Here is a 13,505-nt window from a genome sequence, read left to right on the forward strand (position 1 = left end):
AAAAATCAATTATACATGATATCTGCCCATATTTCCAGACTGAATGCAATTGATTTCTACCGCACAGGAGACTTAATCTGTGCCAAAAAAAATCATTTCATTAAGAAAATGATATTATGGAGCATCTGAGATCATGTAACAGACAAAACAGAATGCCAGAGAAATTTTAACTGCCAGTACCCCACGGTGAATGCCTGATTATTTGCAGATGGAATATGGAAAAAATTGTGAAATTATTGGAATTTTGGGTCCTGTAAGAAAGCATTACTTCAGACTGCATGTGTCATGGCAAATGTCTATTATAATTTGAATGCTTCCTTAGATTTTTTGCTTTCAGTGCTTAGCACTGGCTATGCTTACTACTTTACTCTTATTAACTGAAAAAGACTGCATTCTCCAAAGCACAAAACAAAGCCCTTAGGTGACAGCACAAAACAGTGCCAGTAAGTCAACCATCAATACTGACGGTATTTATCCAATAACTAAACTAAAACCTCATTCAATTCAATCTCCCTTGGAAAAGCCAACTGTTCAACAGGCATAACAATTGGTCCGAGATCAATCAGCAAACATGAGATCAATTAAAACCAGCTTAAGTTATTGTAGGAGGACAATTCACACAACTGGAGTTAGATGTCTATTCATTTCAGTGCTCCCACAATGCAATCCTTAAGCTTCGCTGTAAAGCGGCAATACCACTATCACCCCTCCGCTGTCTAGCCAGCACTCTAAGTAGTTCCACATTTAATTAAAGACACAGTGTACCCTTTGTTAGCAGAGATAGGCTGGTCACTTTAAAGGACTGCCATCGTTTTAGCCACACACACAAAAATTAAACGCTAGAAACCATCTGTTATTAAAAAGAACCACCCAAAAACACACACACCCCCCCACCACCAAAAGCAAAATTCCTTTATAGTGGTATTTGTACCTACTCTGAAGGTGGCATATGCACGAAAGAGCAAACTATTTTCCTTTCGTGGTTTGACTACTATTTGTACAAGCCTAACACTGGAGATCTTCTATGATTCTATGATCTTAGCTCCTTCTCCCTCCCAAGCAAACTGCAGCTCTTTCAGAAACAATTTCCCAGCAGCTGAGCCACTTGATTTGCAGCTGACTTGAGAAACGAGAAGTGGCGACACGGCCTGGGAGGGAAGAGGGAAAAGGACAGGGAAATGGTACAGAATATGCAAATAATACAAATATTTTATACTGCAAGGGCATCTCGCCCCCTCCCCAAAGCAGAAATCCAACCACAAACCCAAAAACCAAGGCGCACCCCCCCCCCCCCCGCCCCGGCAGTCCTGACAGCCGGGGCAGAGCTGCAGTAACCGTTCTGCCCACACGGGTGCTGTACTGGCACATCTCACCGCTCCGACTCCTCAGCTCCCGTAATCCCGGCACCAGCAGCTCAGGAAAAATAGATGAAACCCCAACGCACTGCTCCTCTCCTTCCTCCTCAAAGAGGGCTGCACGTTTGGAGCAACGGTGGGCGGCAGGAATCCCCTCGGCGCTGGAAAAGGCACGGATAGCCCCGTCGCTTCCCCCGGACTGAGCTGCCCGAGCCCAGCGGCACGGCGGGGCCAAGGGATGCTGGGGACGGAGGGGGAGAAGCCGCCTTTTGTGCCTCGGAAACACGGTCACGCTAAGGACGGTGCGAAGAAAGCAGCTTCCAAGTCTGCCCCACGGGCAAGCGAGCTGACAGCGAACTGCGGGCTGCTGGAAGCTGACGAGGCACGACGGCGCTATCATCCGCTTCCACCGCTCGCTGTGGCCGGGGTCCGGAGGTCGCTGCCGGCAGCGCCCTACCCGCGGCGGGCAGCTTCCAGACAGACCTCCCGCTCTGCCGGCCACGCAGAGGAGGAGGAAGAAGAGGACACGGCCGCGGCGGGGGACTGGGGGTTGGCGAGGGACACCCACGCACCACCTGACGTCCCTGGCAGCCCCACGCGGATGGCTGAGCAGCCGCGCCGCTCCGGCCGGTCCCTTCCCACCGAAGCTCACGTCTGCGCCGCTCCTCCCGGCCAGCCTCCTCAGCAGAAGGGCAGCGGACAGCCCCACGTAGGGGTCGGCTTGCCGCCGGCGGCAGGCGGGCAGCCGAGGAAGCTGGGGCGGCTCACCTGCCGGAGAGCTGCCCATCTTCGGTTTGGAGGGGACGGGCACGCAGTCCTCCGGCAGCTGCCCTCCTGCCCCACAAGCACTCCTGCTCGCGGCCCCCGGCGGCTGTCCCGGGTGAGCGGACGGCGCTACTCACCTCTCTTGCTGCGTCTCCAGCGGCCGGTTTGGCAGTGGCCGTAATCCATACAGTTCAGGATGATCAAGGCAAAAGAGAACAGGCGAAACTGCATCCTGGGCCGCGGAGGGTGGGCAGCCTCCTCCGGCGGCAGCGAGGGGCGCGGAAGCCGGCTGCGTGCGGGGCTGCGAGCCGCCCCGGGCGAGGAGGGGGCAGACGGAGCACCGCGGGGCAGCGCCTGCCGCGTGGACCGGCAGCAGCTCACACGCTACGCGCTTCTCTTCCCGGGCGCTGCAGACTCGCAGCCGCTTCCAGCATCTCCCCTGCGCTGTGGGCAGAGAGAGGAGGAAAAGCTTGGCTCCTGGCTTTCCTGGTCCTCCTCGTTCTTCGTCTCTCCCCGAGAAAACAAAAAGAGAAAAATCAAAACCCCAGGTCGGAGCTGGAGCGGGGCCCCTGAGCAGCCACCGAAAGCAGCAACTTTTTCTCGCCAGCCGCGGACAGCAGGCACGGCTCGGCACCCCGGTGCGCCCGGGGGACGGGCTGTCAGGCGAGGGAAAGCGCTATTTATCCCGGCGCAGGGGCGCACCCCGCCCACAGGCGCTCAGGTCGCGGGCACGCCGGGGCTCAGCCGCCCCCCCTACCTTCCGCGGCGCGGCCCCGCGGCCATCCCGCCCCGCCGCCGGGTCCGGAAAGCGGCTCCGCGCCGCGGGGCAGCCCCCCGCGGGCAGGCGCGGGCCGGCGGCCGCTGAGGCTCAAGCGCGGGCTTGGCGGGGCAGGCGGCGGGGACTCCCGGCCACATGCAGGCGGTGTCTGCGGCGGGCCTTCCCCACACACGCTCCGCTCCGCCGGCTGCCCTGGCCGGCCGCCCGCCTCCGCCCGCTCCTTTTAGGCGGCGAGGCGGGGGCTGTCACCCGGGGGCAGCGGCGGCGGCGGCGCGGGGCCGCGGTGGGCGGGTGGTGCTGGGCCCGAGGCAGCCAGCGCCGCGCCCCCGCCCCCAACGCCGCCGGGCCCTAGCGCCCGCCCGCCCCGGGGGCCGCTGAGACTTTTGCCCGGAGGCTCTTTCTCGCCGCTCATCTCCCTCTCCTCGCCAAGCCTCGTCTTTTCCTTGAACTGCTTGTAGCCTTGGGAAACCTTGTCCTCCTGGCTGCTCTTCCCCTGTCCTCCTGGCTTCTCTTCCCCTGTTTTCTTTCCTTCTGTCTTCCTGCAGTGTTTGACGGTTGTCTTCCTTTCTTCTTTCCTCGGTTCGATTATTTTCTCCTTTCTTTTGGCTTCCTAAAATCTGATTCTACACGTTCCAAAGCCTCTTCTTTGATGCGCCCCTTCCATTGTCTTGGGAAGATGCCTCTCGAGGTCCTAAGCAGAACTTTAGCAAGTGATTTTTAGCTATTTCTAGCCACACCTCTGCTTGGCAGGAGTATGGTTAGGCTGGTAAAGCGACAACCCCAGCAGTATAGACAACGGAAGATGAAATAAAGGAGCACCCAAGAGGTTCCAGAAGAATTTAACTCAGAAGCAGGAGGGTCATTTTATTCCTTATAGTGTCAGCTACTCTGAGCTGACAGAGCCATGTGATTTTTCTGCTCCTCACTCACAGCCTGCTCCCCAGCAGATAGGCAGACAGACCACATCTCCTTTGTGGTGGTGCTGGACATACTGCACCGGACCTAGTGGAGCTCACAGAACCTGGGGCACCAAGGAGCAGGTGCAAAATCCGGGAAGAAAGCATGAGTCTGGCACAGCTAGTACAAAGCCAGGTCTTATAAACCCAGCTGGATCCAGGCTGGCTCTCTGCTGGGTATTTCTGCTCCTTTATGCCTACGCACACACACACACACACACACGACCCTTCTGGTTGTGTGAATGTGGTGCTGAAATACCTGAGCTGCCTCAGGATGGAGCCAGCTAGGTTTCCACAAAAGCAGATGAACTCTTCCCAGAGCAGAGCCAGCCCTAGGAAGAATGTGGCTGTGTTCATGTGGCACTGTGTCTGAGCTAATAAACCATGTCAAACCCAATCCATCTTTTCAAGCACGGCCTGGACAATTTGACCACAGATTCATGAAGTCTAGCTACGTGGTGTTTAGCATCCTATCCTGAGACCTCAGAGCTTCTGACTGCATTTATGAATACAGCATCCACCTGAAGCAGAGACGCATCAGCATCCTCTGTTTCCTGACAAGACTGAATTACAAAGAGACTAAATAGCTTGCCTGAAATCATAAGGGACGTTGTGAGACAGCCTCCTCTACTCCACTTTGGTGAGACCCCACCTGGAGTATTGCATCCAGTTCTGGAGCCTCTATTACAAGAGGGATGTGGAGATGCTGGGGCATGTCCAGAGAAGGGCCACTGGCATGCTCAAAGGGCTGGAGCAGCTCTGCTGTGAGGACAGACTGAAAGAGTTGGGGCTGTGCAGTCTGGAGAAGAGGAGGCTCCCAGGTGACCTTCTTGTGGCCTTTCAGTATCTGAAGGGGGCCTACAAAAAAGCTACACAGAGCACTGGTACCTTTCAATGTTGCCACAACCTAAGAATTACAAAGGCCTGACTTGTTAACTAATTAACACAGACCCAAGAGATAAGTCAGTTGAGGTCAGTCTACCTCAGTGTCAGTGGTCTCCATGTGAATTGGGAGTGGATGTTATGGGGAAAAGAGCAAAAGGTAAGGCATTATGTATGTGGTTTGTGGTCTTTATTTTCCCCACTCTGTTTATACAGTGAAAAAGACTAAGACATCTAACTTACAGAATCGTAGAGTCAACCAGGTTGGAAGAGACCTCCAAGATCATCCAAGCCAACCTAGCACCCAGCCCTGTCCAATCAACTAGACCATGGCACTAAGTGCCTCATCCAGGCTTTGCTTCAACACCTCCAGGGATGGTGACTCCACCACTTCCCTGGGCAGCCCATTCCAATGCCAATCACTCTTTCCCTGAAGAACTTCTTCCTAATGTCCAGCCTAAACCTGTCTTGTTCTGCCACTGGGTACCTGGTTCAGGGGCTGGCTATGATTTCAACATTCAGTTTGGGCCAGGCAGACTAGACCACCCGCAGGTAGCCCAAGCAATGCCTGGCAGCACCCTGCCATACCATGTAAGTACAGGACACAGCTACTACCTTAGGACTGCTTGATGTGATGTCACCATTACAGAAATAATATCTGGATTTGTGTTTTCAGAGAAGACTACCCAGAAATAGAAGGCAACAGGTGGAAAGAAGAGATACAGTGAAGAGACAAATCAGCCCCTGCCAGGGGGCTGGAAGGTGGATGAGGGTCACCAGACTATCCCCTTTGGATGAGCTTCTGAAAGAGTCATAACAGGAAAGAAAGGCTGAGAACAAGAAGGACCATTGAGCTGGTGGATGACAGGAACTCAACCACATAGCTAACAGTTTATGATGATCAATGAATCAAGAAGAATGAAGTTAATCATGAGATACAATTAAGATAAAAGTCATTAAAGATATCGGGTAGAATGGTTTCGTGGCTCTGAAGCCAAATTGGAGTCTGTAAGAACATGTTTACAGTCAGAGAGAAAAGAGTCAGAGGACTTGGAAAGTTAAAGAGCAGAGGAGGAAAAACACTGGGATGGATTCTGTAGGATGTGGTCCCATTGAAAGCAGCAGGGAGCAACGCACTGTAGACATGGCCCTGCGTGTGTGCTGTCGTGCAGCACTGGGGCACTAAGGAACACTGTCCTCAGGGAGGACTTGGTCAAAGTGAGAATTATCTGAGCCATAGTATGTTCAAAGAACATGGTCCCCAAAAGAATGCAGTAGTCAGGGCCCAATGATTGAAATATCAGAGAAGAGTCTGGGCAAAAGCTTTAGCTTTTGGCTATGGGGGCAGCAAGGAAGGTATGTGTTTTACATAGGTCACTCAAGAGCCTCAGCAGCCACATTCACACACATGAAGAGTGCTGAGATGATTCACTACAAACTGTGCAGAAATCACATCAGCTTATAGAGCTAGAGTTCTGTTCACTGGAAACTCAGGGCTATGTGTTGTGCTCCACAGAGGTTTCACTGACTGTAAAAGATCTTACTCTCTGTGCTTGGGCTGTAATAAAGCCAAAGCACTGCTGCTTTTGCAATAGAAAGTAATTTAATCTTTCCATTCTTTATTGGGCTCCACAGGATGTGATCTCTAAGTACCCTCACTTCACATAGCAGAGAGAGATCTAAAAATGAGTAATACTGGAGTTGATTTTAAACTCAATTTCTGTATATTCCCATAGCTGGGCAACTCATCTCCTCTACATTGAAGTCATCATCTTTCCTAAGACTGAAGTCTCAGCAACACTAAGTAAGCCTTTGTAACCTTAAAATGCAATAGAAAGATGTATCTATGTTTTCAGTGAAAGGAATTAGTCATCCTGACAAGCTTCACTTCTAAACTTCAAAAAGAAATCAACTATTTATTCAACCCAGCTTCCAGCTCCTTTATTTCCCAATCTCTACTTAAAAAATGCACCTAATTCATTAATTCTTAAACAAAAAATAATAACTAACAGTAATGGCATAGTATGCCATTTTTGGGTGTCCCAAAGCCCAGGTAAGACCACTGCAGAGCCACCATAGAATCAGAATCAGTCAGGGTTGGAAGGGACCACAAGGATCATCTAGTTCCAACCCCCCTGCCATGGACAGAGACACCCTACCCTAGAGCAGACTGGCCAGAGTCATCTCCCATAAGAGAAGACTGAGCTCCTGGCACAGCTGGCAGCTCGTGGCTTGGACAGATTCACTCTGATATGGGTCAGGAACTGGCTGGAAGCCCAGGCCCAGAGAGTGGTGGTGAGTGGTGCCACATCCATTCGGCAGCTGTCATTAGTGGTGTGCCCCAGGGATCAGTGCTGGGCCCAGTCCTGTTCAATATCTTTGTTGATGATCTGGAGCAGGGCATTGAGCCCAGCATCAGTAAGTTTGCAGATGACACCAAGCTAGGAGCAGCTGTGGAGCTGTTGGAGGGTAGGAGAGCCCTGCAGAGGGACCTAGACAGGGTGGGCAGAGGCCAATGGGATGAGACTGAACAAGGCCAAGTGCAGGGTTCTGCACTTTGGCCACAACAACCCCAAGCAGCATTACAGGATGGGGACAGAGTGGCTGAGAGCAGCCAGGGAGAGAGGGAGCTGGGGGTGCTGGGAGAGAGGAGCTGAAGATGAGCCAGCAGTGCCCAGGTGGGCAGCAGAGCCAATGGCATCCTGGGCTGGCTCAGGAGCAGTGTGGGCAGCAGGACAAGGGAGGTTCTTCTGCCCCTGTGCTCAGCACTGCTCAGGCCACACCTTGAGTACTGTGTCCAGTTCTGGGCTCCTCAATCCGAGAGAGATGTTGAGGTGCTGGAAGGTGTCCAGAGAAGGGCAACCCCAGGCCCCTCACCAGTTCAACCATTAAGCTAACAGTACCAACTGTGCTGAGAAGCCATGTCTTAAAGCAGCATAGCTGCACATCTCTCAAATACCTCCAAGAAATGGTGACTCCACTACCCCTCTGGGTATCCTGTTCCAGTGCTTGAGAATACTTTGGGATTGGGTGAGCAGAGGCTGATGGTCTTGAAAGTCTTTTCCAGCCTGCACAATTCTATGATTCTATGAGCCAGTGAAGGAAGACCATCCCAAATTCTTCTGTCAGTCTACAGAGATTTCATATGAGGCTCATTCTAAAAAATGCCTTGTCTCAGCAAAAATACCTGATGACTTATGGACGAAGACTGTAAATATCAAGACTATGATTAGAAGCAAATCCAACCAAATTCTTGTACATATTGAATAGAGGATCAAAGGTTGCCTTCCTTCTGCCTCTCCTGCCTCTCTGCAACAGGACCCAACTCTTCAGTTTCTGACCTGGTCGTGCAGACTTTGCTCATGCAACACTTGCAGCAGGATCACAGCATCACAGGATGTCAGGGGTTGGAAGGGACCCAAAGAGATCATCGAGTCCAAGTCCCCTGCCAGAGTCTGAAGAACAAATTCATTAAATAAACTGCACCAGTACAGGCTGGGAGGTGATCTGCTGGAGAGCAGCCCTGTGGAGAGGGACCTGGGAGTGCTGAGGGATAGCACCCGCGGCACAGCAATGTGCCCTTGTGGCCAAGAGGGCCAGTGCATTAGGAAGAGTGTGTCCAGCAGATCACAGGAGGTTCTCCTCCACCTTTATTCTGCCCTGCTGAGACCTCATCTTGAGTACTGCCTTCAGTTTTGGGCTCCCCAGTTTAAGAGGGACAGGAATATGCTGAAGAAGGTTCAGTGGAGGGCTAGGAAGATGATGAGGAGACTGGAGCACTGCCTGATGAGGAGAGGCTGATGGACCTGGGGCTGCTTAGTCTGAAGAAGAATAGACTGAGAGGGGATTGAATCAATGTTTATCAAATCCTGAGGGCTGGGGGTCAGGAGTGGGGGGACAGGCTCTCCTCTCTTGCTGCCTGGGATAGGACAAGGAGCAATGGATGGAAGCTGCAGCACAGGAGGTTCCAACTCAACACAAGGGGAAACATCTTCACTGTAAGGGTCCCAGAGCACTGGCACAGGCTGCCCAGAGAGGTTATGGAGTCTCCTTCTCTGGAGCCTTTCAAGGCCTGTCTGCATGTGCTCCTCTGTGACCTGAGCTAGCATCATAGAATCAACCAGGTTGGAAGAGACCTCCAAGATACCATCCTGCTCTGGCAGGGGGGATTGGACCCGGTGATCTCTCTGGGTCCCTCCCAACCCCCTGACATCCTGTGATCCTTTGAAAGCTCTATGGTTTCATGAAGGCCTTCAAAAGCCAAATGGAAAGAAGGGGTAACATCTCTAAAGTAACTTTTGTAGCTCCTTTGGGTTTAATTCCCAGTTCCTTTTGAGGAAAGGCAAAAAAAAGTATAGGAAAAGAAAGACAGATAGAAACAGTAATGAGAAAAATATGCTCTAGCTGGTGTGTATCCTTCCCTCCTAATTTGGGCTGCCACGAGACACCCAGCCCCTGCCTGCCAGCTGTGGACACCATATTTCTTTTTGGGGTGTGCAAGGGCCAGTGTGCTCGTGTGTGGATATTGCATTTTGGAGGTGGGAGTTCAAATTCCATGCTGGCAGCTGCAGATAATCCTCTTCTTTTGAAGCATGGTGATGTTCAGTTTGCCAGCATATTGATCAGGGGGCTGCTAACAGAGTCAGTGCACGCCAAGCTGGTTCAGGCTCCCTCGTTCTGCAGCACTTCTCGTGGCACTCTGGCTCTGGAGGTTTGTGTCGTGTATATATGAGCTTAAATTTGCTCTAAAGTGGCCTCAGGAAAAAAAATGGCTTCAGAAGGGCCAGTGGAATGCACAGCTGAAATGTGAACTGGGTTACAGAGTGTTTTACATACTCCCAAACAGATTTTACATCTTCTGCCCTTAGCTTTACGCAATATCTGCTTTATCTCCCTCTCTCTCACACACACACACACACACAAAGCCACCCACACAAAATCACAGTCACTGGGCTTGGAAGGGGCCTTGGAAGATCATCTGGCTGTCCTCTTGCTCAAAGCAAACCTCAGAGTTAGGTCAGGTTGCTAAGGGTCTCGTCCAGAGGAATTGGGAAAATGCTCAAGATTGCACAGTCTCTCTGGGTGATGTCTTCAAGTGCCTGTCCCAGCTCCCAGGGCAAAGCTTTGCCATGTATCATAGAATCAACCAGGTGGGAAGAGACCTCCAAGATCATCCAGTCCAATCTAGCATCCAACCTTACCCACTCATCTAAAACATGGCACTAAGTGCCTCATCCAGGCTTTGCTTCAACACCTCCAGGCACAGCAACTCCACCACCTCCCTGGGCAGCCCATTCCATTGCCAATCACTCTCTCTGACAACAACTTCCTCCTAACATCCAGCCTAGACATCCCCCAACACAACTTGAGACTGTGTCCCCTTGTTCTGTTGCTGCTTGCCTGGCAGAAGAGACCAACCCCACCTGGCTTGCCTGGCAGAAGAGCCCAACCCCACCTTCAGGTAGTTGCAGACAGCAATGAGGTCTGCCCTGAGCCTCCTCTTCTGCAGGCTGCACACCCCCAGCTCCCTCAGCCTCTCCTCACAGGGCTGTGCTCCAGGCCCCTCACCAGCCTTGCTGCCCTTCTCTGGACACCTTCTAGCACCTCAACATCTCTCTTGAATTGAGGAGCCCAGAACTGGACACAACACTCAAGGTGTGGCCTGAGCAGGGCTGAGTACAGGGGCAGAAGAACCTCCCTTGTTCTGCTGCCCACACTGCTCCTGAGCCAGCCCAGGATGCCATTGGCTCTGCTGCCCACCTGGGCACTGCTGGCTCCTGTTCAGCTACTCTCTCCCAGCACCCCCAGCTCCCTCTCTGCCTGGCTGCTCTCAGCCACTCTGTCCCCAGTCTGTAATGCTGCTTGGGGTTGTTGTGGCCAACTGTAGAACTTGGCCTTGTTAAATCTCATCCCATTGGCCTCTGCCCACCCATCCAGCCTGGCCAGGTCCCTCTGCAGGGCTCTCCTACCCTCCAACAAATCCACAGCTGCTCCTAGCTTGGTGTCACCTGCAAACTTACTGATCCTGGACTTGATCCTCCAGTCCAAATCATCAATAAAGATGTTGAACATGACTGGGCCCAGCACTGGTCCCTGGGGCACACCACTGGTGACACCTGCCAACTGAATGTGGCACCATTCACCACCACTCTCTGGTCTTGGCCCTCCAGCCAGTTCTTCATCTATTTCAGAGTGCATCTGTCCAAGCCACGAGCTGCCAGCTGTGCCAGAACTCTCCTCAGTGCAAGCTGTGACCATTGCCACATGGCTTTTGTTCAGCCCTTCCATCTTATGGCTGCCTTCTGTAGCTGAATATATTTCTATTTGTATGTATTTATATATTGAATTATATTTATCTCTTGCTTGTATACTCAGTTTTAAATCTGTATCTTTTATATACATCAAATAAGCATTTCTGGTGTTTTATTAAAACATTATCCTGAGGGAGCTGGGGGTGTGCAGCCTGCAGAAGAGGAGGCTCAGGGCAGACCTCATTGTTGTCTACAACTCCCTGAAGGGAGGCTGTAGCCAGGTGGGGTTGGTCTCTTCTGCCAGGCAAGCAGCTACAGAACAAAGGGACACAGTCTCAAGTTGTGTTGGGGGAGGTCTAGGCTGGATGTTAGGAGGAAGTTGTTGGCAGAGAGAGTGATTGGCATTGGAATGGGCTGCCCAGGGAGGTGGTGGAGTCACCATCCCTGGAGGTGTTCAGAAAAAGCCTGGCTGAGGCACTTAGTGCCATGGTCTAGTTGACTGGCTAGGGCTGGGTGCTAGGTTGGACTGGATGAGCTTGGAGGTCTCTTCCAAGCTGGTTGATTCTCTGATTCTATTATATGGAATGAAAAAGGAACAAAGCTGATTGGAAACCTGTAAACAGAGAACTGTTACCACCACAGCACTGATAATCAGAAGTGGCCCTTAAAATTATTCTGTAGAGAAAAGTGACAGGCTGCAAACCTTTTTAATTGGAATGCCAGAAGCTATAAACCTTTTTCATTGGGATGCCAGCATTCACAGATTGTTCCCTTGCAAGAGAAGCATTGTTCAGCACAGACAACTTTGTATGCAACTTCTAGTCTTGGTAGCCTCCTAATTTACTAACTGGCTCTGGAGATGTCTTCCAAGTATGATTTGGAAACCTTTCCCATTGGATTTTAATAAAGCTAAGTATTAAATGTTGTGGTGTTGAGCAGCTGCCTTCCCCATCATGTCTATTTAGCAACCAAGGGATTGCAATCTTTGTTGGAATACACAAGAGGTGTCTTTGCCAAATGATAACAAAGAAGGGAGTTTAAAAAGAGCTTTGGGTGGTTAATGAATCCCTAGGCAAAGTCCTAACAATTCCTGTAGTTCATCTACAGTCAATTTCAGAAGTAAAGTTGCCTCTGTCAATATAAGAGCAAGGGGACGCAGTCTCAAGTGGTGCCAAGGGAGGTCTAGGCTGGATGTTAGGAGGAAGTTGTTGGCAGAGAGAGTGATTGGCATTGGAATGGGCTGCCCAGGGAGGTGGTGGAGTTGCCATCCCTGGAGGTGTTGAAGCAAAGCCTGGATGAGGCACTTAGTGCCATGGTCTGGTTGATTGGATAGGGCTGGGTGCTGGGCTGGACTGGATGATCTTGGAGGTCTCTTCCAACTTGGTTAATTCTATGATTCTATGAGGTACCTGAGGATATGTTTCCAGAACTTGAAAGGCACAAAATAGAGTTTTCAATTCTAAAAAGTGCATAAACCACACTACAGCTTTGTTTTGTTTGGGCTCTATACCCTGCTAATCGTGATGGGAGCTGAATGCCAGCTTTTGCTTCATTGCAAGTTTTGGAAAGGTGTATCTTACCTTTCCCACTGAACCAAAACCAGAACTCATTTCTGTCCTCAGAACAAGGCAGGTCCAAACCGTAAGGGAAAAAAACAACCCAACCCAATGCAGACAAATTCAAGGTCATTGTTCTTCAGGGTAAAATTAAGTTAGAAAAGAGGGCAGAGAAACTGTGATGTCTGACATTTCAACAGCACCCCAGGGATGGGTGGGCAGAGGCCAATGGGATGAGATTTAACTAAGCCAAGTGCAGGGTTCTGCTGGCCATAAAAGCCCCAAGCAGCACTACAGGATGGGGACAGAGTGGCTGGAGAGCAGCCATGCAGAGAGGGAGCTGGGGGTGCTGATAGAGAGGAGCTGAAGATGAGGCAGCAGTGTGCCCAGGTGGGCAGCAGAGCCAATGGCATCCTGGGCTGGCTCAGGAGCAGTGTGGGCAGCAGGACAAGGGAGGTTATTCTGCCCCTGTGCTCAGCACTGCTCAGGCCACACCTTGAGTGCTGTGTCCAGTTCTGGGCTCCTCAATTCAAGAGAGATGTTGAGGTGCTGGAAGGTGTCCAGAGAAGGGCAGCAAGGCTGGGGAGGGGCCTGGAGCACAGCCCTGTGAGGAGAGGCTGAGGGAGCTGGGGGTGTGCAGCCTGCAGAAGAGGAGGCTCAGGGCAGACCTCATTGCTGTCTACAACTACCTGAAGGGAGGCTGTAGCCAGCTGGGGTTGGTCTCTTCTGCCAGGCAAGCAGCAACAGAACAAGGGGACACAGTCCCAAGCTGTGCCAGGAGAGGTCGAGGCTGGATGTTAGTAGGAAGTTGTTGTCAGAGAGAGTGATTGGCATTGGAATGGGCTGCCCAGGGAGGTGGTGGAGTCGCCATCCCTGGAGGTGTTCAAGGCAGGATTGGATGTGGCACTTGGTGCCATGGTCTAGCCTTGAGAATTGTAGTAAAGGGTTGGACTTGATGATCT

At 51.7% G+C, this 13,505-nt stretch overlaps 1 protein-coding gene across 5 annotated transcripts in view; it reads right to left on the bottom strand.

Moving 5' to 3' along the window:
* RSPO2 (R-spondin 2) overlaps positions 1 to 2,784 on the bottom strand; it is a 112,728-nt gene extending 109,944 nt beyond the window's left edge. For 2 of the 5 annotated variants that reach the window (XM_064154148.1, XM_064154147.1), the window contains exon 1: positions 2,258 to 2,442. In XM_064154148.1, coding sequence (XP_064010218.1) covers positions 2,258 to 2,351 — 94 coding nt within the window. In that variant the 5' untranslated portion in view covers positions 2,352 to 2,442. Of the gene's footprint in view, positions 1 to 1,373 lie in introns of all 5 variants that reach the window. The other 3 variants (XM_064154146.1, XM_064154145.1, XM_064154149.1) reach the window with 2 other exon arrangements.
* Between the last annotated feature and the right edge of the window lie 10,721 nt (positions 2,785 to 13,505).

The sequence above is a fragment of the Pogoniulus pusillus genome, chromosome 14 (assembly GCF_015220805.1).
Source record: "Pogoniulus pusillus isolate bPogPus1 chromosome 14, bPogPus1.pri, whole genome shotgun sequence".
Taxonomy (NCBI): domain Eukaryota; kingdom Metazoa; phylum Chordata; class Aves; order Piciformes; family Lybiidae; genus Pogoniulus; species Pogoniulus pusillus.